The 24,696-nt window shown below is 41.2% G+C and overlaps 1 protein-coding gene and 1 long non-coding RNA gene across 6 annotated transcripts in view; one reads left to right on the top strand and one right to left on the bottom strand.

The window, feature by feature from the left end:
• TMCC1 (transmembrane and coiled-coil domain family 1) overlaps window positions 1-24,696 on the bottom strand; it is a 202,867-nt gene that overhangs the window by 149,057 nt on the left and 29,114 nt on the right. The window contains exons 2-3 of one of the 5 annotated variants that reach the window (XM_030568961.1): window positions 17,076-17,144; window positions 14,942-14,999 (exon numbers count right to left, since the gene is read on the bottom strand). In XM_030568961.1, coding sequence (XP_030424821.1) covers window positions 14,942-14,947 — 6 coding nt within the window. In that variant the 5' untranslated portion in view covers window positions 14,948-14,999; window positions 17,076-17,144. Of the gene's footprint in view, window positions 1-11,100; window positions 11,806-13,605; window positions 13,671-13,854; window positions 13,917-14,941; window positions 15,000-17,075; window positions 17,145-24,696 lie in introns of those variants that run through there. The other 4 variants (XM_030568957.1, XM_030568955.1, XM_030568963.1 and 1 more) reach the window with 4 other exon arrangements.
• Window positions 4,709-24,647, top strand: LOC115654566. Its single transcript, XR_004001207.1, has 3 exons — window positions 4,709-4,819; window positions 10,253-10,256; window positions 24,635-24,647. It is a non-coding gene; the product is annotated as an uncharacterized LOC115654566 (long non-coding RNA).

The raw sequence follows: 24,696 nt of genomic DNA, 5'->3' as shown, positions 1-24,696 counted from the left end.
AGCAAAGGATTAAAAAAAAAATGTCTACATGCATATTTCCCTTTACATAACCCTTAATCTTTCCCGCATTTCACCTAGACTACTTATCTCCACTGCTGGATTGTGAGAAGCCAACTGCCCCCTGTAATGTTGCCTTCAGCCACTCAAAAGTATGGAGTACCAACCTCAAGGTACAAACCCCAAATTGGTTGTGAGTTCTAGTCTTAGACTTTACCAACCAATCATCAAGTGGAAACTCTTCAGGCACTATAATAGCCTTAACATGGAATCACACACATATTGGCGTACTCAAGGGGACTATCTCACCACCCAGGTGAGCATACCTTTGTAATAGATGATCCCTTCCACCAAAAATCACAGCAATATTCAGGTTACTCCTTGTTCCAAAGAACCAGTCATCTACCCCAGGTCAATTGCAACTTAATTCTCACACCAAAGACAATGCTACTAGCCAGTCCTATAATAAACTATATAAAGATTTACTACATAGGAAAAGGAATTTAGAGAGTTATCTACAAAGTTAAAGCAAGCAAATCAACACAGGAATGAGTTACAGTCTTAGGTTTCAAAAAGGTTATATAGGCTTCTATAATCAGCAAGTTCTATTTAACCCTTAGGGCTAACCCACTCTAAGCAGCTGGGGATTTTTTGCTTATGCCTAGAAACACTGCCTCCACAGAGTCCAAGCAGCAGAGATATCTAGTTCTTTTTGTTGGGTTTTTTTTTATCCCTCTCCTTCCATGTGCTCTGAGCTGCAAACCAAGTTGATGGGATGCAGGGCGGAAAAATCAAAGTCTTTTGAGCTCTTCTTGACAGTACATAGGGAAATTCCAGTTGCAATGTATCTTCAGTTGGTTTAATCAGCCAGGTATGTTGACAGATGAGGCAATCAGGGCTTCCGCTCCAACTTAAAACATCAAGACTAGTCTGAAGACACTTATTTTAGCCCAACAATTTATGAATCTACATTCTTTGGTCTTTGAGCAGAATGTTATTTGTGCAAACTATGGAAGGGCTGACACTTATAAAGTTAAGTTACTGTAACATTACACCCCATATTCTTTATGGAAATATGGTTATGATATGAATATGGTATAACAGACATATTTTATGCAAGATGGGTCTTGTAAGATATCATTGGGAAGGTTATAATTTACTAAATGTGTTTATCCAATTTGTATGCATGTATCATTTTTGTATCTGAAACTCTGAATATTGACCACGTCTCTGTATATCAAACGTGCTACGCGGGATGAGGCCAAACAATGTTAGTGGCTTACTGAAAAAATGCACACGAGCATAAGGATTACCCCACGAACTGTGCAATAGAAACCTCTGAGATAGTGCTATACAATGGGAACTGTTTGACCCAGGTCACAGCAAAAAAAGCTTTCCAGCAAGTAGGGGGAAGATATAAAAGAGGGACAATGACAACAAGAGGTCCTCACTCTCCCTACATCACCACACCTGAGGAACAAAGACTGAACTGTGAGAAGCGATGGTCCCAGGCTAAGATCTTTAGCCTGTGTAAGAAAACCTAGGGAAGTCAAGGCAATTTGTGCCTTAAGAATCTGCCAGCCTGTTTATCACTCAGGGTGATAATCTGTTAATTTATACCCTACCTATCTAGTGTATGAAGCTCAGTCTGCAGCTTTTGTTTATTTACTAAGGTAATCTGCTTTGTTCTGTTTTCTATCCCTTTAACAACTTAAAATTCACCTCCTGTAGTTAAACAAATGTATTTCTTGTTTATTAAAAAAACAGTTTATGTAATTTCTAACTGGGGGGGGAAGAAGTCATGCACATCTCTCTTTACACTGAGAAAGAGGGCGGATCTGTACTAGCTTGCGCTGTGCAGATTTTTCTATACAGTGCAAGACAGTATTATTCTGGGTTTATCTCCCAAAAGGGGTGTGCATGTGAGTGTTGGGGGAGGCCACTCACACAGAGCTGACTTCAGTCTGTGACTGCAGCGGGATGTGGCCCTCTGTGTGTGCGCCGCAAGAGCCCGGAGAGCCTAATTTAGCACAGCAGGAGCGGGAACCCTGACTGATTGAGCAAGAGAGGCTCAGTGAAATCCCAGTACATCAGGTGGCACTCCAGAATGGAGGTCCAACCCATCACAAATACCCATTCATAAAATGAGAAATTCAAGGCACATATCAACTTGAATATTTTTTTAAACTGACTAATTTAAAATAAAAGCAGATTCTCATACATCACCTTTTAAAGTACCTTTTTAAAAAGTGCACCTTTTCTGCCCCCCGCCTCCCATAATTTTAACTGTCTTTTCAGCTCGGGAGAAGCTGACTATGCAGGCAAAACAGTGAAACTGACAAAATGTAAAAGGCTGGTAAATGCACAAAGTGAACTGAAAAATAAGAATTTTTCTCCTATTAACTTCTCAGCTGTAGTCCTCTTACACGTTACTTATAATTTTACTGGGTACGAAACATGACTTTCAACCTGCTATGCCACTTTAACACAGAATGGAGTCTGAGAGCTACATTCTGTCACCCTTATTCACAGAGTAGCATCCTGCTCCCAAATATCCCAAATAAAGTAAGAGTGGCAAAACACAGACCTGTTACATGAGTCCAGAAGAACACTGCAGTAGTCTTAATTTGCTAAACCTCTCAAATTCAATCGGTATTGCCCAACAGTAGTTTTTTCGATTGGGTTGGTGAAAAAGGATTGGAGTTTCTTTAGTATACAAATTGTTATCAAAGATTAATAACTAAGAATTAACTGTTACTGCAATACCTACATTTGTTTATTTTCCTCCCCATAATCCACTCTTCACTTGCTATTTCTGCAAAATTAAAACATGTCTTAAGAACAAACACATTTGAAATCCATAGTTTCGGGTAATCTGGTGCATTGGCCATTTTCCCATTTTATTATCTGATTGTCTTTGATGATGCACTTGTAGACAACTGTAAAGGCATTTGAAACTAGAAGTCTAATGACAGGTTTAGATGACACTTTGAAAGAAAGTAATCTGAAGATTCAAAAAATATCTATTCAGCCTGCAAAGCTATCTCATCCCTTGGAAGTTTTAATTAGGGACATGATACAAAATAAATAATTATGAACCATTCTAGTGATGCTGTGCATTCCACCTGCACAGGCCCTTGATTAGAGAACATGGTTATGGTGCTATCTACACAATAAAATGGAACAGTATGGAAATGTATCAGGGTAGACAGGTTGTAACTGCATCCCAAACTTAACTGGAACTAGTGTAGACGGGACTCAATCATGTTCTCCAAAACTTTTCAATCCTCATATCCTCCAGTCACCCATGCAGTCAGGGAAGTAGAAAGGAAAGGAAATGCCTCTGCCACCCACAGCTACAACCTAACTAGCACAATGATAACTGAACTGCTCTTGTGGTATCTGCTGGGACTTGTGGTATGTACTGAGCAGGTGTTTTATACAACTATTATCCATCTCTAATTTCCATTATTTTAACTCATCTGAATGTTTCTTAAAAAGTCTATTGAATTCCACAAACAAAATAGGAAGTTGGAGTAAATGTGTCCAAGGACCAACAGCAATATCCAATAATGTTTTGCTCCTGAAGATTTTATTCAATATAGCGGAAGAGGCCTCAAAAAATACTACAGAATGTCCTGTAGGAACAATCCTTCACTGCCACGGATGGGTTGGTGGATCTAATGGATCTTTTCCACTTCTAAATTCTAATGATTTTAAAATTATTTCTACATATGCACATGAGAAGCTGTAGCTTCTACTCAAATTCGCCTTGTTGCACAGATTCCATCTAAAGCCATAGATCAGTGGCCTGGGCTCAAAGGGCAAATCAGAGATGACAATCTGTATAATGTAATAGTCCTGTTGTCTGTCCTTTCCACTGTTACCTTTTCAGCAAAGGTACAAAAAGTTGATTTCTGTGAATGATCAGTGAAATAGTTCAGACAAGTCCTCTAGGACTTTTGACAGATGTAGAACTGAGGAATGAAATTGTTTTTAATTGTTCACTTTATCAATATAACTTCTGTTCACTGTTTGCCATCCACTACACTTGTCTATATTGTAACTTCTTGTGACGGGTTGGATCACAGAAACCACCTTGGGAGCTGCCACCCGATGTGCCAAGACTACTTCTATTCCTGTTTTCCCTGCCAGCTCAGGACTCTAGCACCCCGTTTTGCTGAGCCAGACACTCCTGTCTGCTCCAACAAAGACCCAGGGTCTGAATTACCTGCCCCAAAGCTGCAGGTTTACCTAAAAGCAGCTAACAGAAGCGTGCTTGTCTTTAGCACTCAGATGCCCAACTCCCAATGGAGTCTAAACCCAAATAAATCCGTTTTACCCGGCATAAAGCTTATGCAGGATAAACTCATAAATTGTTCGCCCTCTATAACACTGATAGAGAGAGATGCGCAGCTGTTTGCTCCCCCAGGTATTAATACATACTCTGAGTTAATTAAAAAGTAAAAAGTGATTTTATTAAATACAGAAAGTAGAATTTAAGTGGTTCCAAGTAGTAACAGACAGAACAAAGTAAGTCATCAAGCAAAAGAAAATAAAATGCGCAAATCTATGTCTAATTAGACTAAATACAGATAAATTCCTCACCAGTTCCAGAATGCTCCCTTTCACAGGCTAATCTCCTTTTAGCCTGGGTCCAGCAATCACTCACACCCCTTGCACACTGTCCTTTGTTTCAGTTTCCTTTCAGTATCCTGAGGGGGTGGAGAGGCTCCTTCTTTAGCCATCTGAAAACCACCTGGAGGGGTCTTCCAGGGACTTAAATAGACTCTCTTGTGGATGGAGACCCCTTCTTCCCCCTGTGTAGAATCCAGTCACAAAATGGAGATTTGGAACCACATGGGCAAGTCACCTGCCCATGCATGACTCAGGACTTGCAGGGAGCAGCCATTACCCACATGCTACCTTGAATGTCCTCAGGTAGACTTCTTATGTGGATTGGAGTCTTCCAAGCTCTTTTGTCTGTTAAATGCTTCCTGATTGAGCACATTCCTTTCCCAAGAAGTGACCAAATGTTCTAACTGAAGGTATGGCTACACTTGAACATGGCAGCGCTTTGAATTTTCAAGTGTGGTTGCAGCGCCAGGAGAGAGCTCTCCCAGCGCTGCATGTACTCCACATCCTCTATGGGTGCAGCTTGCAGCGCTGGGAGACACACTCCCAGCGCTGCAGCGCTGTTTACACTGAGGCTTTACAGTGCTGTATCTTGCAGTGCTCAGGGGTGTGTTTTTTTCACACCCCTGAGCGCAAAAGTTGCAGCGCTGTAAAGCGCCAGTGTAGCCATTGTTGGGTCTAAACTTTTGGTGAACTTTGGGGAGCCAAAACACACCCAGACTGGCTGTCTCTGGATAATCCTTCCTGAACCCTTTTGAACAAAACACTGACCTGCAAACTACTCATGACACCCCCTTTCTCAAGTAGCCATTAGCCTTTATCTCTATGCATTTACTTGTTAACTTGCTTTTCCTGTAAAATCTTGATTGATTATGCATGACCATTATCTTTTGTTAATCACTTTGTTTACTTCTGTGTATAAATATTGATGCTCACCCCTAATAAAGGGGCCACACTTAATCTAAAGCTTTTAGAGCTAAGGATAGTGTGAGCCCGTTGATCAACGCATTGGTGTCTGGTCTCTGACAGAATTGTGTGCCCCATACCAACTCCGCACGAACTCGGGTGCTGGAGAGGTGAGTGAGGACTTGCTTTATTTACCTAACACCATGGCCTAAGGCTACTTAGAAATCAAGCAATTACACAGCCAATGTTAATAACTCTGAACACACAAATGGTGCCTGCATACAGCTGGGATGAACATAACCAGTAGATCATAACCTTTACACAGACATGTTACATGGCATATGTAGCAAAACTCTAATCCAGTTACATCATATATACCTTTGTAAGCACCCCCCATAAAGCCTTATGGGGTACACTGTCACACTTCTGTTCACTGTTTGCCATATTATAATTCAAACCCCATTTTAAAACGCTCACTCCATTTTGTAAAAATTTCCTCCAACCTTCATTTTTGCAAACCCTGCTGTAATCTTATTAGTTTAGGTTAGATGTGTGACTGAGGTATGTATGGATGATGGAATCAACCTCCAGCCCCAGCCTGTCCTGATGAAATAAAGTTCAAACCCCACCGTCTGAAGATGAAGACAAGAGCCCTAACAAAGTAAGAAGAGTCCACACTAAAAAGAAAAAGGTACAATCGAAGGAAGATCAAAGCCAGGTCCCAGCCTGAAAGTCATACCTGCAACTGACGGGTGATCAATCACCAAACCCAGAGGCAGTGTGACACAGCAAGACCTATAGACTCTGGATTCAAACTGAGGCCATGGCTACACTGGCACTTTACAGCGCTGCAACTTTCACGCTCAGGGGTGTGAAAAAACATCCCCCTGAGCGCTGCAAGATACAGCGCTGTAAAGCCTCAGTGTAATCAGCGCTGCAGCGCGGCTTCCAGCGCTGCAAGCTACACCCGTAAGGGATGTGGTTTACGTGCAGCGCTGGGAGAGCTCTCTGCCAGTGCTGGTGCTCCGACTACACTCACACTTCAAAGTGCTGCTGCGGCAGCGCTCCCGCAGCGCTGTCGCGGCAGCGCTTTGAAATTTCAAGTGTAGTCATACCCTAAAGCCTATAAAAAGGATGGGTGAGATGGGAGACTTTGGAGGGTAACATTCTGCTGCCAACATGGAAGGGCATCGGTGCATGGCCAACAGAGACCCAGCTCATCCTTGTGCCCGGCTTTCCTGGCCAGTTAGCTGCCACAAGCTACGAACCCAAGCTGCAAAATCAAGCCATGAACTCAAACTATGTTCAGGACTGGTAATTATGCAGCAGCTGCAGAACATCTGATGGATGGATGGATGTTGTGTGTGTATTAGGTATAATGTTTGTGTATAAGGATTAAGATATTAGTTATTGGTCATAAATCAAATTATCATAATAAATGTGGCATCTTTGTCTTGCCCCCTGAAAAGATCCTGTGTAGTTCTGTCTGTATAACACAGAGATTGTAAAATACAAAATAGATAGAGAAAACCAAGTATACAAGCTGTACGCTTCCACAGAGCATGACCCAGACCTGTGCAAAATTTCTCCAGTTATATATCTTCAGACATTGGGATAATGAACACCCTTCTCACTTTGACAGAAAAATGGTGCAATACGCAAATATAAAAAAGCAGATGGCACCAATCCAAGAAAATCCAGAACCAGGCACAAGAGGGGCACCTGGTCACTGAAGCCTCTGAATTGTTTAGACCCAGGAGACACTCTTATGTGGCACAACATAACTCACTATCAGAGAACTTTACAACAGGCAAAAATGTAACCTTCCTTCTTCTATTATTCACATTCTGTTTGACAGTGAAAGCATGAATCCCAATATTATTTTAAATTGCATAAAAGAATGAACTGACTCATATCTCACTACAGTGGGGTTTGTTGCAATAGTTCGCTGGTCACCAAGCAGTTATAGTTTTTTTTCCCTTACATAAAGTAGCAGTGACAACTTTTTACTACCCCAGGGGAACTGGAAAATCTACACTCCTCACAGTTCATACTGCACAGTATCATTGTCATTGTCTGTTCTGTCTCTCTGCTACAGGCAGCCCATGCCTACAAAAACACCCAGCACAACACCTGGCTTGATTCTTATATTGATTCCTCACTCTAAACTAGTAAATGGAATGCCTGTATTTCCATGATAATAATAATCTTCTAACAGAGCAATCAGCAGAGACAGAGATTAGCATTCCAGCATAATCATAGTACTTCAAAAAGGAGAGTGAACATGTTAGGCAGATGACAATCTAGCAGCAAAAAAAAATCTTATAAAAATGAGACTTTTCATCCTTACTTTCAGTCACCAGGCTCAGTGAGCTGACAGTGTCAGTGGAAGTCAAGCAAATCACTATTCCAGACTGGGGAAAAAGAATTCTCAGTAAACCAGGTGGTTTTGGAAAGGGGCTCCCAGACTAGGGTGAAAACCACGAAAAAGTTAACATTTAAAACATGCTAAAATACGCAATATCTTACTAGTCAAAAAGTATTTTGGAAGATTAACTTTTCAGGGCAAGGACAGTCTCTTACTATACATCTGGACAGCACCCAGCACAGTGCAGTGCTGATACTGATTAGAAACTTTGAGTGATACCATAATACACATAGGTAGGATACAGACCATGGACACTAGGTACTGATTCTAGCAGTAGCAGCAAAAAAAGTTAGCAGGTTACAGCACAGTTAGGGATCAAACAAATCATATACAAAATCAATATTCAGTGACCATGGTATGTATCCTATCTATTATGTATTAGGTACAAACACTGAGCAAGGAAAGTTTCAGCCCAAATGCCATACCATTCCAGTGAAAACATCAATCACATTAGTTTCCCAGCAAGTATGCTCTAAGGCAGTGGTTCTCAAAGCCGATCCATCGCTTGTTCAGGGAAAGCCCCTGGCGGGCCGGGCCAGTTTGTTTACCTGCTACGTCTGCAGGTTCAGCTGATTGCGGCTCCCACTGGCCACAGCTTGCCGCACCAGGCCAATGGGGGCTGTGAGAAGTGGCACGGGCAGAGGGATGTGCTGGCTGCCCTTCCCGCAGCCCCCATTGGCCTGGAGCAGCGAACCGCGGCCAGTGGGAGCTGCGATCAGCCAAACCTGCAGACGCGGCAGATAAACAAACCAGCCCGCCAGGGGCTTTCCCTGAACAAGCGGCAGACCAGCTTTGAGAACCACTGCTCTAAGGCACAAGCAATGTCTCCTGCAGATAAGTAAGTTTAAAGTCATGGTTATCTAAGTTCAGCCCCAGTGATAGGCTGTCAGTCACCTTAACCTTTAATGAACAACAAACAGTGCTACTACAGTTTTCAGCTTTGGGTTATGGGTAATTAGATCCTTAGGAGTTCTTATGTCTATTACCTCCCCCTAAAGTCACACAAAATATGAGCCTTCTCTCGACAAAAAGTGAGCCACTATGTAAACTCATTTAAAACCAGAGAAAGGTGCTATCTTTGCTAGAGTTCAAGTATGAAGCCAACTACTCTTGTAAGGATGTACATTCTACATTACTATTTATTGCTATTCGATTAATTTCTGTCATGAAATTAAAGTCACAGATACCACCGCTCCAGGCATTGAAGCAGTCTGCCTATCTCAGGTGAGATCTTTATTCTATTGATAAATCTGCCTTAGAATGAAATTGTAATTAAAGCTAATACTATAATTACTGCCTATATATAAAACAAATCATCATATGCTAATTTTTGGTTAAATACTAGGGAAAGAGAAGACAGCAAGACATATCAGACTCTGGAATAGTCCAAGGAAAGTAGTTGCACTTCTGTCATTTGGAACATTTAAAAGTAAACTAATAGGTCAACAGTTCAAACCCTGTGAAGTCTGGTAGCAATTGCCAACTACCACCATATAACAGTCAGATGTAAGCAGTGACCACCATCCAAAAATTAACACAAGTGGTACCATTTACTAGCATTCTTGGAAGTCTCAAGGGAAAACTCATGGACTACTTTCTCACTTCTCAGGTGGCCTCTCCAAAACAAGGTTTAGTCTCATCACTGGAGCAAACTTTTCAACCATTACTGTTGTATCCATTCTGTAATTTAAGAATCTCAGTCTCTACTACTACTAACTTTTGAGAGGTTTTGTATTTACTAAAATGGCTTCAAGCTCTTAAAGAAATCTAATTCTCCATCTGGCTAATTATACTAGTTTATATTAAAACAAATTAGACTTGGAAATCAGTTTTGTGTATTTGAAAAATACGGTCCTAATTAGAGTATTTTTTCATCTTTGACAAAGCATGATGAAACAAGTAGTAATGCAGTGGTTGGTATTCCTTATATCTTTAACAATAAGTTCTAATCCCAAGATCTTGTCCCTAACACATGGATTTATAAGGGTCCTCATCCTTCAAAAGCTATACTTGATAAAAATTATAAAATTTTATCAACATTGTACAAACATGAAATCCTATAATGCACCAGTTCTGCATCTGATTTGTTCTGAGCTATACTCTTATAAGAGTTACTTTAATAAAGAACATGAAAACCAGAATATATTTAACAGCACAGCATGTTCTTTCATCACCACATTTATTCTCCTGTGAATAAAAGTATACCGTTACAACACTGGACATATGAAGGTTTTTTATTAATAGCACCACATATATTCTGGGAAATAGCCTTGGTTAAATCCGAAGGCTAGTTTTTCAAATGGAGGACGTTTAACAGGCAAAGACGAATCTTTGCTTTGCTCAGTCAGCACTTTTAAATGTACCAAGTAAATCGATGTAGAATAGAAGAGAGTGCAAGACAGACTTTTCTCAACCTTACCCCCATAAATCCACTAACTGAAATAGCTTTGCAAGCACATGTTGGAACAGATACCACTAGACAGAGACTACATCACTTGCAAACATTTTTCCACATAGATTAGGTAAAGTAAGACGCTATTATTAAAATGCAGCTTCCTGGCTGCTCTAAACAGGATTAATCAATCAGTACACATGGCAGTGTGAAAACATCTTAAATACAGTCCCATGCTGGGTTCACTAAAAACCCCAGGTTTTGGGATAGGCTCTCAGCATCCACAGTCTACTTGAATGGAGCCATAGTTCCATTCACACAAATAAAACTGCCAATTTTCCTGTAATACAAAGAAGGCTAAAGAGTTACCCAACTTACTAAATAAAGATTTGCTGTAGCAGTCTAGAACGACAGATGCCAGCAAGAGGTAGAACCAGAACAGCTGTTGGGGTCGCCATCATTTCTTCTTTGATTATGGAACACAACATGACCAATATAATGCACTAAGTGTAGCTCTCCAGTTCTGGAGATCAAATGCGCACAAAATAAGCCACACACTATTTGAGAAAAGACCTAATATTGGAATCTTTTCAAGCTCCTTGCTCCACTGGTGAAGATGCTATTTTACACAGTAGCTCTAGTCTATGGCAAGAGAAAAACTTGCGTTAAAACAGAATTAAAACAGTTTAACAAAGCCTACAAGTAGACTGATAATAAATAAAGATCAGTCTGGGTAACTTACCCGTTCCGCTGCTGCGGTCTCCTCACCAGCTACACAAACAGAAGTCATCTCCAGCACAGACAGGTTAGTGGGAGCATCAGTGGTGGAGGAAGACCTGGGCCGGCCTGAATGAATATCTTGGGAAGATCTTCTGTTGATCTGTGGGCTTCCCTTTGGGGCATCCAACTTGCTCCGCCTGCTATGCAGGCTTGTCCCTCTCTTCATCTTAGGCGGCACTCTGATCTGCTGAAGCACTCGATTCAGAGCTGTGGGGTGGGTGGAGACACCATCAATTTCAGTACAGGTGCTTTGGCTTTCCAAATCCATTTCGGGCTCCATATCAGCCTGAGTTTGTTGCACATCATGTGGAGACACTGAGGATCTCCTGCGCTGGTGCTGGAAGAGTTGCTTCAAGCCTTGGCCAATCACATTAATGTTCTCCAAAGCATTATGAGTAATTTTGGACAACTTTTGCTCAGATTCATGTTGTTTTTTGGTATCTTGATCTTGGGATTTGCCTCCAGGATCAGGGTCATCATAGATCTGTTCACTGCCAGAAGGCTCCATTAGATGACACCCAACACGTATATTTGACAACTCATAAATACAGATGTCCCCTGTCTTTATATATATATTTTTAAATGCCAAGATTGTCAGCCAATTAGGTGTGCAATTACTTCAAGAGCGACTACACATGCAGTTGTGCCACGGAGGTCTCATGCTTATCTAATGTTAAACAAAAGAGCCAATATTACACATCCATGCAGAAACTAGCAGGTTAAAAAAATCAATACAGAAAACATGCTGTTAAAGTGTCTCTCTCTCATTCAAGCATCCTTCAGCCATTATATTAGAAACATTTATGCTGTATGCAGAACACAGAGGCTATGAAAGAACTGCTCATTCTTTATCAATGAGAAAATGTCCAAGACAGGAGGTGGAGCTGGGGAAGTGAGAAAAAAAGTTAAAAATGCTGCTCGTGAAAAACAGAGTGCATGCAATAGAGCCCAGAACAGTACCTGATAGAACTTGAGCCACTGGGATTCATAGTTACATCAGTTATGCCATAATAGGTTAATCCCCACTGCAAGATTAATGGTTTTCCTTATCAATGATCTGATCTTCAAATGTAGTAGCTGTTCTATCTAACACCTACCATATTTTAGATATACTGGAAAACAGAGTAATGAGTCCACAGCTCATTACCAACCACAGCTGTTTATTTCCAAATACTGTGGAATGGCTCACTACTATTAGTATCCATCAAGGCTACTGGTAACTGGATGCTAAAGCTTGCCTTCAAGTGGGGACAGGGAAGCTACGTAGGTGTAACTGGTATAATTTTCTCTATAAGAGTATCTGGGCAAACAAAATATGCCTTTCTAAAAGCAGATTACTAAGTGACTAGACAGGCAAAGGAAGCAGCACAGACATTTCTAGCTCAGTCATTTGAGAAGAGAAGGTGTTCAGCTTCTCCCAGCAAGTCTCAAGTCCACCTCCCCCCTTGCTTCAGATGGGAGTTGCCCACACAACAGCTACTGCAGTTGAGTGCCAAGATGGTAGCACACTGCAGGGGGACTGCAGCAAGGGAATGAGGAAGGGAGCACAAAGGCTCTTTTAATATTAAAGCAGAATATTTAATGGGGGCTGGAGTAAGTATGGGAAGGTTTACATTATTGCCATGGTTAATGAGATCACATGCATAGAAATTGGAGGTTGTTGAAGGAGAAGATTTTGATTGCGCTTGTATAAACATACACCAAATCACAGAAGTCCGCTCTCAATCTTGGCAGTAGACAGCATGAAAAAAAATGGTTTTATTAAAAATGCAACATATGTTTAGGATTTATTAGAGCATTCATTTTAATCTTAACATAGTGGTATTGAGAAGCGATTATGATCCAAGATCTCCCTCCGTTTTGTGCACTTTAAATATAACACAATGGGTCAAATTGACATTCCAAGGTACAATTATAGCAGGCAGCACAGCAAGACCAACCAAATGACCTACATCAAGCTCGTCCTCTTGGATGCCTTAGCAGATAGAGGCAAAATGAATTACAATATTTAATAGGAAACAAATACTTTCTTGTGTTGTACTTTTCCTCTGAAGATTTCAAAGCACATTGCAAGCATAGGCCTCAAAAACTTTGGGGGTGAGTTTATAACCCCATTTTACACAGAATGGTAGACTGAGGCACAGAAAGGTTAATGACTTGACCAAATTCACACAGTAATTCAGTGGCAGAGCTAGTAATTAAATATAGGAGCCCCAACTCCCACTGGCTTAGTTTTAACTGCTTAACCACAACCCTTCTCAAGTGACCTGTGTCTTTATGACTAAAGCTATGATTAAGTCACGGAGGTTGCGGAAGTCACAGAATCCATGACTTCCAGTGACCTCCATGACATTGGGGGCCCCTGCAGCTGACCAGCCGCCCTGGAGTGTGAAAAACCGCTATCTGACTGAATTTGCTACATAGGGTATACTGAGCATGCTCACACGAACTCAGCATGCTTAGTAACCTCTGCTGAAGCCAGCAGCGGGTGACCCCTGCAGCAGCCCAGCCTCCGCGGGGGAACCCTCCTGCAGCTGGCCCAGTCCAAATCTAGGCCTCCATTCAGGCTGAATTTTGGAAGGAGAGGGAAAATTAGGAAACATTTTCCATTTCATTCAACAGGCAAAACGGCTCAGTGAACAAATCTCGTGGTTAACAAGAGAGCCCCCAAAACTCTTTGACATACTAGAAGTATAACTTGACATATGACCCATACCTCCATATTTACCTTTAAGAATTCCCAAAATTCATTATTCAGGCAGTCCTTCTTGAACTGCAATTAAGAACAAAAATGGCCAACTTATTTGCTAAATAATACATTATCGTCTCCTGCTATTGCACATTTAATAGCTTATGCTGGTAGCTTTGTTGATCAGTTGAAACACCCGTAACTAGAGATGCATTAATTATTTGGTGAAAATCACTTATCTGACTAATGTAGCCCTTTTTCTGTTTACAAACTTACCACAAATAGATGATTTTAACCTTTTTATATTTGAAAAAAGTTTGATGAACAAAGCTTGTTTGCACACAGTCTGTTTGCAAACTGGTCACTAAGTATTCTCTTGTGCATTTATGACTGGATTACTAAAATGCCTTGACTTGTTCCTGGTTACTCAGTGGCAAACATAAGTAAGTCCCTTTTTTTGTTTGTAAATTATCTGCCTAACTTTGTATTTTTGTTTAATGAACATACTGTTGGGCAAAGAGTCCTTTTAAAAATGGTTAAGACACGCACTTCAAGCGTGACTAGAGTTCTTACAACCATTTACTTGTGACTAGCCTTCACGTTCCAGGAACAAATTAAAACTTGCTCTCCCAAACACTCACAAATGAAAGAGACTGTAAATACCAGCAAGGTTAATCTCTGCATTTTATTTGACTGCACATTCACAAGTGTTGTTTGCTGCGATCACCCATTTCTATCCATAACACTTAAGACAAGATCTACAATATAGATGTTATCTAAAGTATGGCAAATTTTTCACCTAACAACCTTCACATTGTCCCTTTGGGAAGAAATTAAGTACAAACCCTTTCAGTATCTCTCTCAAAAGTCTGCAAATCTGGTTAATTTGAGAAGAAAGGTGGGAACACATCAAATTAATTTTGTAATAAATCCATATCCGTTGTCAAAGACTTGATTGAGCACTTTACAACACCTTCCTTATTACATCTCAAAACGTGTTCAAATATTCATTCAATTGGACAGTTATTTCATAATAGCTTTGGGAAGTAAAGCTGCTCAAATAGAGCAGTTGGCAAAAATAGCTCAGAAGTGTAAAAAAACATTTAGCACTTGCCTCCATTACTTGTCCTTACGCATGGCTGACTGGTAGGAACCCCTCCATTGAACAGAAGCTGCAAAAGAAATTGGACATCAAGTCTAGCTCTCAGACAGAAGAGAGAAATGTATACATGTGTGAAAGTGATATAATTGAGCATGTTCTAAAACTAAATTTAAAGGATAGATAAAGTGCACCAGGAATAGGTTGAGCTTTCTAAAACTGTTTCAAAGTAGCCCAAGAGAGAGAGTTTAAACTTCAGTTATAATTAAGTCTTACAAGATTAATTGTGAAGTTCACGTGAAGGACTGCTATTTCTCAGAGTTTATGGTCTTTGATATGTGTACACAGTATAGCTGGATTTCAGGCTAGAGTCTGCAAGAACAGACTGGTCTACAGCCATTTTTCTTCCCCTTCTATTTATTTTTAAAATGTCCTGGATACAGGTTAACCAGCTTTGCTCTGTGTTTATTTTTGGCTCACCTGCCATTAAATGAGAACTGTAGGCACCTGTGAAATAAGACCACTTTTGAGCTCATTTATCAGTGAAGCTTGTGCACCTGTCACCTTGGCTGAACTGATATTTTGTTAAGTCCAATGGCAACGCTTTGCCATGAATCAGTACAGAAATCTTCAAGTCCACTACAGCAACTACATTCTCCTCCCCGCACCCCCTACGCCTTTTCCGGTGATGGACGCATACAGGGCTGTAAAAAAACTACCCCATGAGGAGAGTAGCTATCAGCATGGTACCCAGCGCTGGTGCACTATCTACACTGCCACTTTACAGCGCGGAAACTTGCAGCGCTCAGGGGAGGAGAGGTTCACACCTGAGAGAGAAAGTCACAGCTGTACAGTGGTAGTGCAGACAAGGCCTAAACCATGAAGCTTGAGCCCTCTTTACAAAGACTTGTCAATAGAGCCTTGAATGGCAGCCCTAAAATGGAATGGGTGCAAGAGATTTTGGGTCTGGCTTTAGCAGAACTTGCTACATCTCAAGCAGCCAATCCTGCCTTGTTTTCCTTTCAGAAAGAAAGGATCATATATTTAAAACATCTGAATAATTCAAAGAGTACACTGATAATCTGTTTACCATTTTCAGGTGAAAGAGAATGACAAGCCCAATGTGAGGATGTATGTTTGCTACCAAAACAGCGCTGCAAAGAAGACTGTGTGGCTCAGAGAACTGGCACTGCTTTTCTGAGCAGATTTTCAAGAGAGCTCAGATTCTATCTAGACCCCTACATGACACAAGGTTTTCGAAAGTGATCATCGTACAGCAACTCCCTTGAGAACAAGGGCACAAGCATCCCTATGAGGTGGAGAATGGATAATTCAGTCTCTATGGCCCATTCAATCCTTGGCTTCTTTTCCAAGGCTACCAAAAATGTTTATCATTGTGGAATTTTTTTGTGTATAGTTACTTGTCCATTAGGAACCTGACCAAAGAATAAAAATAAAATAAAAAAATAACCTAACCAACCATCACTCGACAATTCATGTAGGTCACCAAAGAGCTTTAGGATTATTAAAAATATATAGTAGCCACCTATCTGGGCTACATTTTAACTAGTTACCTAGAGATGAACAAGAGTGGCAGGATGCAGTGCACTTCTGAAAATCTGGCCACTTTATTTTGGGATTTAAGTCAAACCTGAGGCCTTTTGAAAATCTGTCCCTTCATTTCTAGGTCACTAGTTCAAATCATGATCAGTAACTACCAAAGGCTGTTACTAATCCTAAAGCTCTTTGGAGACCTATGTGAATTGAAAGTGGTGCCCTCAGTTAGATTGCTAATGGGAAGGAAATTCAGATGAACAATCCCAATAAAACCAGCCTGTTTCTGGCAGTCTTGGCAAAGAGGTCAAGGATTAAATTATCTTCAGAATGAATTATCTTCTCACCTGTAGCCCTTCCAGGACAGGTTTGCCATGGCAGTGTGGAGAAACATGCACCACTGCTGCCTATGCTATACCTACTCTGCAGCTAAGGATTTCAATACTCAGTGCCCTCCATTATGCACTTTTCCATAAGTGTTATAATTAGAGGGGAAAATATGCAAGCTCTAGGAATACACTAGCACTAAGTGGAAGGCTGCAAAGACACACAGCACGTGTAGTAAAATTGGGGGTACTCCACCAATGTATCGCACCTCAGATTCACATTGCTAATGAGGCAATTAAGAAAAGAATTGCCAGGATCACTGAAGTAGGATGATAACCTGAAAAAAAAAATGAGAACAAATATGAACAATTCAAAAATAAAATGGTTCAGGGCAAACATCTTGACTTAAAAGGAATTACACTGGCATAAAACCAGTATTCCAGAGTGGAGAATTAGGCCCCCAGTGTGAAGTGGTTCTAATATACATTCTTGCCATTAGATTTTTCAGTTACTAATTGTCTTACACGTAATGTTTTGCCTGCAGTACAGGACATTTCTCCAGAGAAAGATTCACTGATTTTTTAGATTAAAAAAGTCAGTATGTTCATCTAACACTGCTACCCAGCCTTCCCTGAATCTTAGCCTGAAAACTTGAACTGCAAATTACATTTTAAAAAAAGTTGTCTTATTTTTTTCAGTCATGAAACTAATTTAATTTTGTAAATACGATGTGCCTGAAAGTACAGTAATGTCTATACTTCCCACATAGTTCTGACCAAACAACATTAATTATGACCTGCTATTCCAATATATGGTCTTTCTTAAATATTTTTCATGTACTACTTTTAACTTCAAATTATTTGTTTGCACTGAAGTTCAACTTCCATTATGTTTTTTGTTTTTTGTTGTTTTTTTTTAAAGTCAAACCATAATTTATAAGAACTGTAAAGATCTTGGCAATTAAAACTTTGGACAGCTATGCTAAGGCATTATAGAACTCAGTGGGGAGACAGAACCTTAGGATTCAACTTAGTGAAAGTGCACAGCCTTCACATTGTAGAATCCACTTTTCACAGCTCCTAAAGACTGATTTGGAGATTTATATCATGACAGTTGCTTGCCTTATCCTTACCAGAGTCAAGAAGGGGAAAAGTGATATTTCCTAGTTTCCATTAAAAACCATAATTTTCTCATGTATGTATTTTCCATGAATAAAAACCTTCACAGGAACTGGTTTAATAAAAAGCTTCAGCTTACAGATGGTTTCTTTCATGAGTAGTCACCAAAACCTCAGCCTACTTTTTTTTCTTTTGGGGGTGGGGGGGTTTGTACAAATGGAGATGCTCTGTCCCAGTTCAATCTGAGCAACATACAGACAGATGCATATCAGAGGCAATTTTTTCTTTCTGTAACAGATCAAATATTACTGGTAGTTATTATTCCAAAACATAACATGTTGCTGCAGAGAGGAAGAGTTACATTCCACTCTTTACTCACTTTGCTTTTAAAAGAGTGTTCAATGACATCACTATATCAAAAGTCAGATTTCTGAGATCTAAATTAGCAAAATATTTTGCAGAGATCAAATTTCTTGGTCCAACAAATTTCGATTTAGTTGTGTTAGATCACTGCATTGCTAAGTTTTACTCCAATATATTTCTCCTCTCTCACAAATACAAACACTTGCAAGCAAAAGCTGAAAGTGGTTCCAAATAACTCAATAGCTTAAGAGCAAGACCACTATAGAACTACAGGATAAAGAGAAGAGAGGGAGAAGAGATAATTTCCTTTATTTTCAACATGAAAAAATAAAATCTGCCTGATTTTTGCAGAATATTTTGAAGTAGTGTTACATATGTTACAACTGCTAGATATTATTAGGGCCCTCAATAGTGTGATAGTCAAGCTCAATTAGCCAAGACACTATTATTATTTCTGCTTCTAACATGCTATAAAATATTCACTCTAAATCAGTAGATACTACTGCAAACTGCTGGACATGGGCAGCAACTTTATGAAGTCAGTTCACCATTCTCCTGGCTGAAGATAGTGCACTGTATTTCAGTTGCTTCCAGGGAGAGAAAATATTAGGAAATGAAAGGAAGGATAAGAAAAAGTCCAGTCTATTTCCAAAAAGCTAGCCCAAAAGGGGTTCTGTACCAAAGCATAAAGCTTAAAAAATGAGGCTGGGAAGGCAGTATGAAGGCATAGGCACATATGGTAAAGTACAGTATTATAGGAACACTGGTAAACAACTTCAGTTGATAAGAGGGATTAAGACAAAAAGGTTCATTGTTAAGCAGAATCAAGCAGCAAACGAATATAGGAGGCATAACCTTGGGTGTGTACAAAACTGGTAATCCTTTCAGAAAGAGGATCTGGGAGAAACCAGAACAGGTGTAATGTTCTAAAGGGCTGTGGTTTGGAGAACACTCAGAGGAAGTTGGCAATGGGCATAACTGTGGGTAAATTGACCTGTGTGAACAAATAAATGTGAAATGACTACATACCTGGCAAAACAGGTGTATTTGGTCACAGTGCTACAACAGAACAACTTGAAGGCAGCCAGATTGAAGAGTTATATAAAATGGGGAAAGGGCAAAGGGGAGGATTTGAGCAGGGTGGGAGAAGGATTATAAAACTATTACTACCTATGTAAGAAGGAGGGACAGTTAATGGAAGACAGGTAAAAGAGGGGAAAAAAATCAGTAAAAAAAGAATATATTGAACAGAGGACAGTCTCTATGACACGTGCCACCCCTCATGTTGATTCATGAAAGATAAGACTTGCTGGAAGTCTAGTGTTTAAATTACCAAAGTGAGACACAAAGGGGAAGCCCGGGTCCAAAAGCAATCTGGGCTGCACATAAACTTTTGTCACTATACCTGAGGCCATGGCTACACTGGCGCTTTACAGCGCTGCAACTTTCGCACTCAGGGGTGTGAAAAAAACACCCCCCTGAGTGCTGCAACATACAGCACTATAAAGTTTCAGTGGGAGCGCGGATCCCAGCGCTGCAAGCTACACCCGTAGAGGATGTGGAGTACATGCAGTGCTGGGAGAGCCGCGGCAGCGCTTTGAAGTTTCAAGTGTAGCCATACCCTGAGATTAGGTTACTGAAAGGGAGTGCTGCCAAAATGGATTAAGGATTAAATGAAAGGAAAGGAGGCAGAAAGCTTTAGCAAACTCAAACCACTGCAGGTGTGAGAGGTAACAAATTGACTGCAGCAAGGGCGTACATTGCTCAATCTCCTTTTAGATACCATGTAAGTGGATAAAAATCTCATGAGTGGCTACATTTGATGAAACAGAAAGAGGGGGAGGCCAGTATGCACCAAGGAATCAAGAGAACTAATCCACAGTGGCTTGGGTAGAGAGCTCATACCATTTAACGCTCAGGTGCCATCCCGGTCCCAGAGCAGTCCCTTCCATACTGCTCCTATCTGCAAGCTTTCTCCCCCTGCACCCAGCCCCACACACTTCCTTGACCCCACCCCTTGCCTCTGTACCCAGACTTACACTTTCCCCTCCTGCACTCAGAACCAGACACTCCCTTCCTGTTGCCCACAACCAGCTCCACATTTTTCCCCACACTGAAGCTCTGAGCTCTCCCCTCTGCACCTAGTGCCATGATCTCTGCACCCCAAGCCCAGCCCAACCTCTTATCCAGAGAGGCGGTCCATGAGCCTGAAGAGCACCATCTCTACTAGAGGTCAGGTAGTTCTGGAAGTACCAAACCCCACCCTCTTCCTGCTTCCCCAGAAGAACCAAAATCCAAGATCCAATTCTGCGATCCTCCTGGGGACTTGAGGTTCCTAGTCCTCCCTTGCTCCAGTTCTTCCCTGGGAGGTGGCGTTGCCTGGTGCCCATGGGTGCCAAAAGTACTGCAAAGGCGGGGGCCAAGCAGGTGCATGAGGTTGCAATACTACTAAAAATTTGGTCCAGCTGCTCTTCCATTTTGAGAGGAGGGGCAGCCGGTCCAAATATGACTAAGGGGCATTGCAACTTAGCACACAAAGTCTCAGCACCACTCAAATTTGACCTGACTACTCCTCTGTCAGGATGGAGGAGCAACTGGGCTAAATTTCCAGCTCCAGTCAGGGGCTGAGAGGGCTGGGCCCCTCCTTCCCTCATTATATACCTGATTCAATGTAACAAGATAGTGAAAGATAGTGAAAGCAGAAACCACAGCTTAAATGGGAACAGAGAAGAGAAAGCAGAGCAAAGGGATCTAAATCCAAATAAAAATAATTTTCAGACCACCTGCACATTGTGAATGTAAAAAATATTGGAATACATGAAGAAATTAGCATTTAGTATGCCAGACTATTTTCCCATAATCTTCATCATAAACTGTTAAATTCTTGTAACTTATTCTTGAAATTATTCAAAATAGTAAGAAGAAAAACAGGTAAGTGCTGCATATGAATTAATAGAGACCCTTTTCTCTTACCACAAAAGAGCTGTGTTACCGGCTATGTCTATACTGTACCACTCTGGTACGTTGACCTAAGTTACGCAACTCCAGCTATGTGAATAACGTAGCTGGAGTCGACGTAGCTTAGGTCAACTTACTGCGGTGTCTACACTGCACTGGGTTGAAAGGAGACACTCTCCCGTTGACTTACTTTACTCTTCTCATTCCAGGTGGAGTACCGAGGTCAAATGGAGAGTGCTCTGCAGTCAATTTAGTGGGTCTTCACTAAATCAGCTAAATCAATCTCTGGTGCATCCACTGCCAGAGTGTCGATCCAGCAGTAGTGTAGATAGCCACAGATTTGGCAGGAACACTGCCTAGTGACTAGAGTAAGAGACGGAAGACTGACTGAACCAATGATGCCAGAGTCTTCCAAAGAGACCTGGGGTAAGTCAACCTCTGTACCTCAGGGTTTCCCATCTGTAAAATGAGAAAAGTCAACTGTCTCCAAATAAAGGAAGGAGTGTTAAGGCTAAAGTTAGAGATACTTGAATAAAATATTCTGTAACCAAGCAAATATTTAGTATTTCCACTTAACCCAATATAAATATACACAAAATCTCATTCACTGTGTTAATAAGCCATATTTATGATGAGACAGTACTGAATTTTATAAATAAAGTATAAAAAACAAGCAGCACAAAATATACTTTGCTAATTCAATATGTATTTTAAGTTACATTAGAAGAATATTTATAGTATACAAGTAGTCTAGTTTATTGTGTGAAAGTATTGATTTCACAGGAATAGAAAATCTGACTACATAACCATGCTATTGATCTAGCTGGGAGAGATTGCCACTTGTGTATATAAATTAGCAAAGTGCATAATAACTAGGTTTTACTGAAACCAGAAATAAAGTTACATTGTTTCAATGATGTGCTTAGCCCTGTAAAAACATAAGGCAGACAATCCATGTTCTGGAACGCTCACAATCCTACGTTATATTCATGTGACTAGATTTCTAAATCTTCCAAGACCTGTCCCTAATTTTCTTTGGACATATCTGCTGAATGCTTATAGTTATGGTAGGGCAATTCTTCAAGTCATTTGGAAGGGTATTAACCATCTTCATGCCTTCAGCCTTCTGGGAGGGGGGAGAGGAAGCCACCTCTCCTTAAGCCTCCACCACCCCCATTAACAGATGGTATTTAGAAAGGCTCACCTGCAGAACATTTTATGCTTTGATACACAGGAAATGTATTCATCAGCTCTATTCTTGTAACCATTAATTCTTCACATGCTTCTACTTTATATGGGGCAACATGTTCACAGACTCATCAAAAAGTGCCTCAGTCTAGCTAATTTTTCACCACCACCCTTACCCGATGCAAACACCTGCATAAGTATTTTCTGGCTATAACTTTAGTTTAAAAATAGTGCTGACCAACACATGCCGCGCAAACAGCCATAAGGCCTAATAAGCTCAAAGCTCGAGGCAAATAGATGAGAAGAGAAAGTTGAATATAACAAACTATGCAAGTAGAAGAGTACTAGCTACTATGCAATCTCTTTGGCCACAATAGTTCAGGAGTGAAAGACACCTTACTGCTTGTACTATTTCAGAAATGTTTCAGAAACTATTTCTAGAATAAAAGGATCTTTGTCCACACATAGCATCAAAGCCTCAAAACCATGGTTTCCCACACAAAAGTATCTTTCATTATGCTGCTGGTATAGAGGACAGCAATTCTATCATTAGGTTAGATGTGCACAGTACATCTTAAACACAAATATCATCATCGTAGACAGCTCTCCGATAACATCTGTTCAATGTGCAGCGGCTGTTAAAAAAGCTTACAGAATGTTAGGAACCCCTAGGAAAGGGATAGATAATAAGACAGAACACATGATAATGGCACTATACACATCTATGGTATGTCCACACCTTGAATATTGCATGCAATTCCAGTTGCCCCATTTGAAAATTATGTATGTTAGAATTGGAAAAAATACAGAGAAGAGCAACAAAGGCTGCTGTGGAGGTTCGGGGCATGAACAGGCTGGAAATCGCTTTCCCCCTGCCACTCCAGAGCTTAGCTGAGGGGCGGAGAGGCTTCCCCAATGCCAGTGCTGTGTGAGGCTTTGGCACATGCAGGGCTCCTCCTGGCCAGCGCCCTGGACCAGAGGGTCTTGGGCTTTCCTGGGGTAGCAGCCCAGTCAGAGGCAGTGGGGGAAGGAAGGAGACTGCTGACCAGGCTGTTGGTGAGCTGAGAGCTCTGACCAGGGCTGGTTCTCTGCACAGCACTGGGAGTGGGACGCACTCTGTTGGGGGGAAATACAGAGAAGTAGCGGGGTTGGTGGGGCACAGGGGCAAAGCAGGGAGAGGGTGAGAATGTAAAGGGCCAATGCCAATGCTTGGCAACAGAGGCAACATGTAACCATCCCCCACCAGAAACGGGGCGGGGCCATGCTGGCTGAGAGCCGACATGCAGCAGGGGCTGCACTGGTAGATCAGCAGGAAGAGTGGCTGGCCCCATACGCTGCATCTTCACCCCATCACCAGCTCTGCACGCCCACCCCCCCATGTTGGCCACTTGACCCTCCCAGTCACCACTGGTGGGTGGGCAGCTGGCGAGCAGAGATCCATCCAGCAGCAGGACCTGCCAGTAGTCATGGAGCGAGGAGAGAGAAAATATGGGACAATTTGCCTGTTTTTAAGAAAAAGTCAGGACACCTGCAGGAGGGCTTAAATATGAGACTGTTCCTTTAAAAACAGGACATCTGGGCACCATAAATAGGTCTATAAAAATCTAAGTGGTGTGGAGAAAGTGTTATTTATCCCATCACATAACACAAGAACCAGGTATCAACAAATGAAATAGACAGCAGATTTAAAACAAACATAAGGAAATATGTCTTCATGCAACACAGTCAATCTGCGAAAGCTGTTGCCAGGGGATGCTGAGAAGGTTAAACGTATAACTGGGTTCAAAAGAGAATTAGATAACTTCGTGGAGGATAGGTTCATCAGTGGCCATGCTCTGGGTGTCCTTAAATCTGACTACCAGAAGCTAGAACTGGACGAGAGGGGATGGATCCCTTGATAATTGCCCTGTTTTGTTCATTCGCTCTGAAGCATCTGGCACCGGTCACTGTCCGAATGCAGCGTATTGGGCTAGATGGACCATTGGTCTGATCAAGTATAGCCATAAATACCAGTGATCAAAGTTGTTTTTCTGATCACTGATCCACTGTCAGTGCACTGAAGATCTGATTGGTCCTTAAAGTGTGCGCACCAAGGGCATGATTACATTACGTTTGAGTTGTGATTCCCAGTTCAAGACAATGTACTTGCACTAAGCTCTCATTGGACTAGTGCACATAAAATAGAGTGTAGCCATAGCAGTGCAAACTCCAGGAGCGGCTAGCTGCCCTGAGCATATGCCCATCCAAGATGAGGCGCACATA

The sequence above is a fragment of the Gopherus evgoodei genome, chromosome 7 (genome assembly GCF_007399415.2).
Source record: "Gopherus evgoodei ecotype Sinaloan lineage chromosome 7, rGopEvg1_v1.p, whole genome shotgun sequence".
Lineage (NCBI taxonomy): Eukaryota > Metazoa > Chordata > Testudines > Testudinidae > Gopherus > Gopherus evgoodei.
This window is presented reverse-complemented; position numbering and strand designations above follow the sequence as displayed.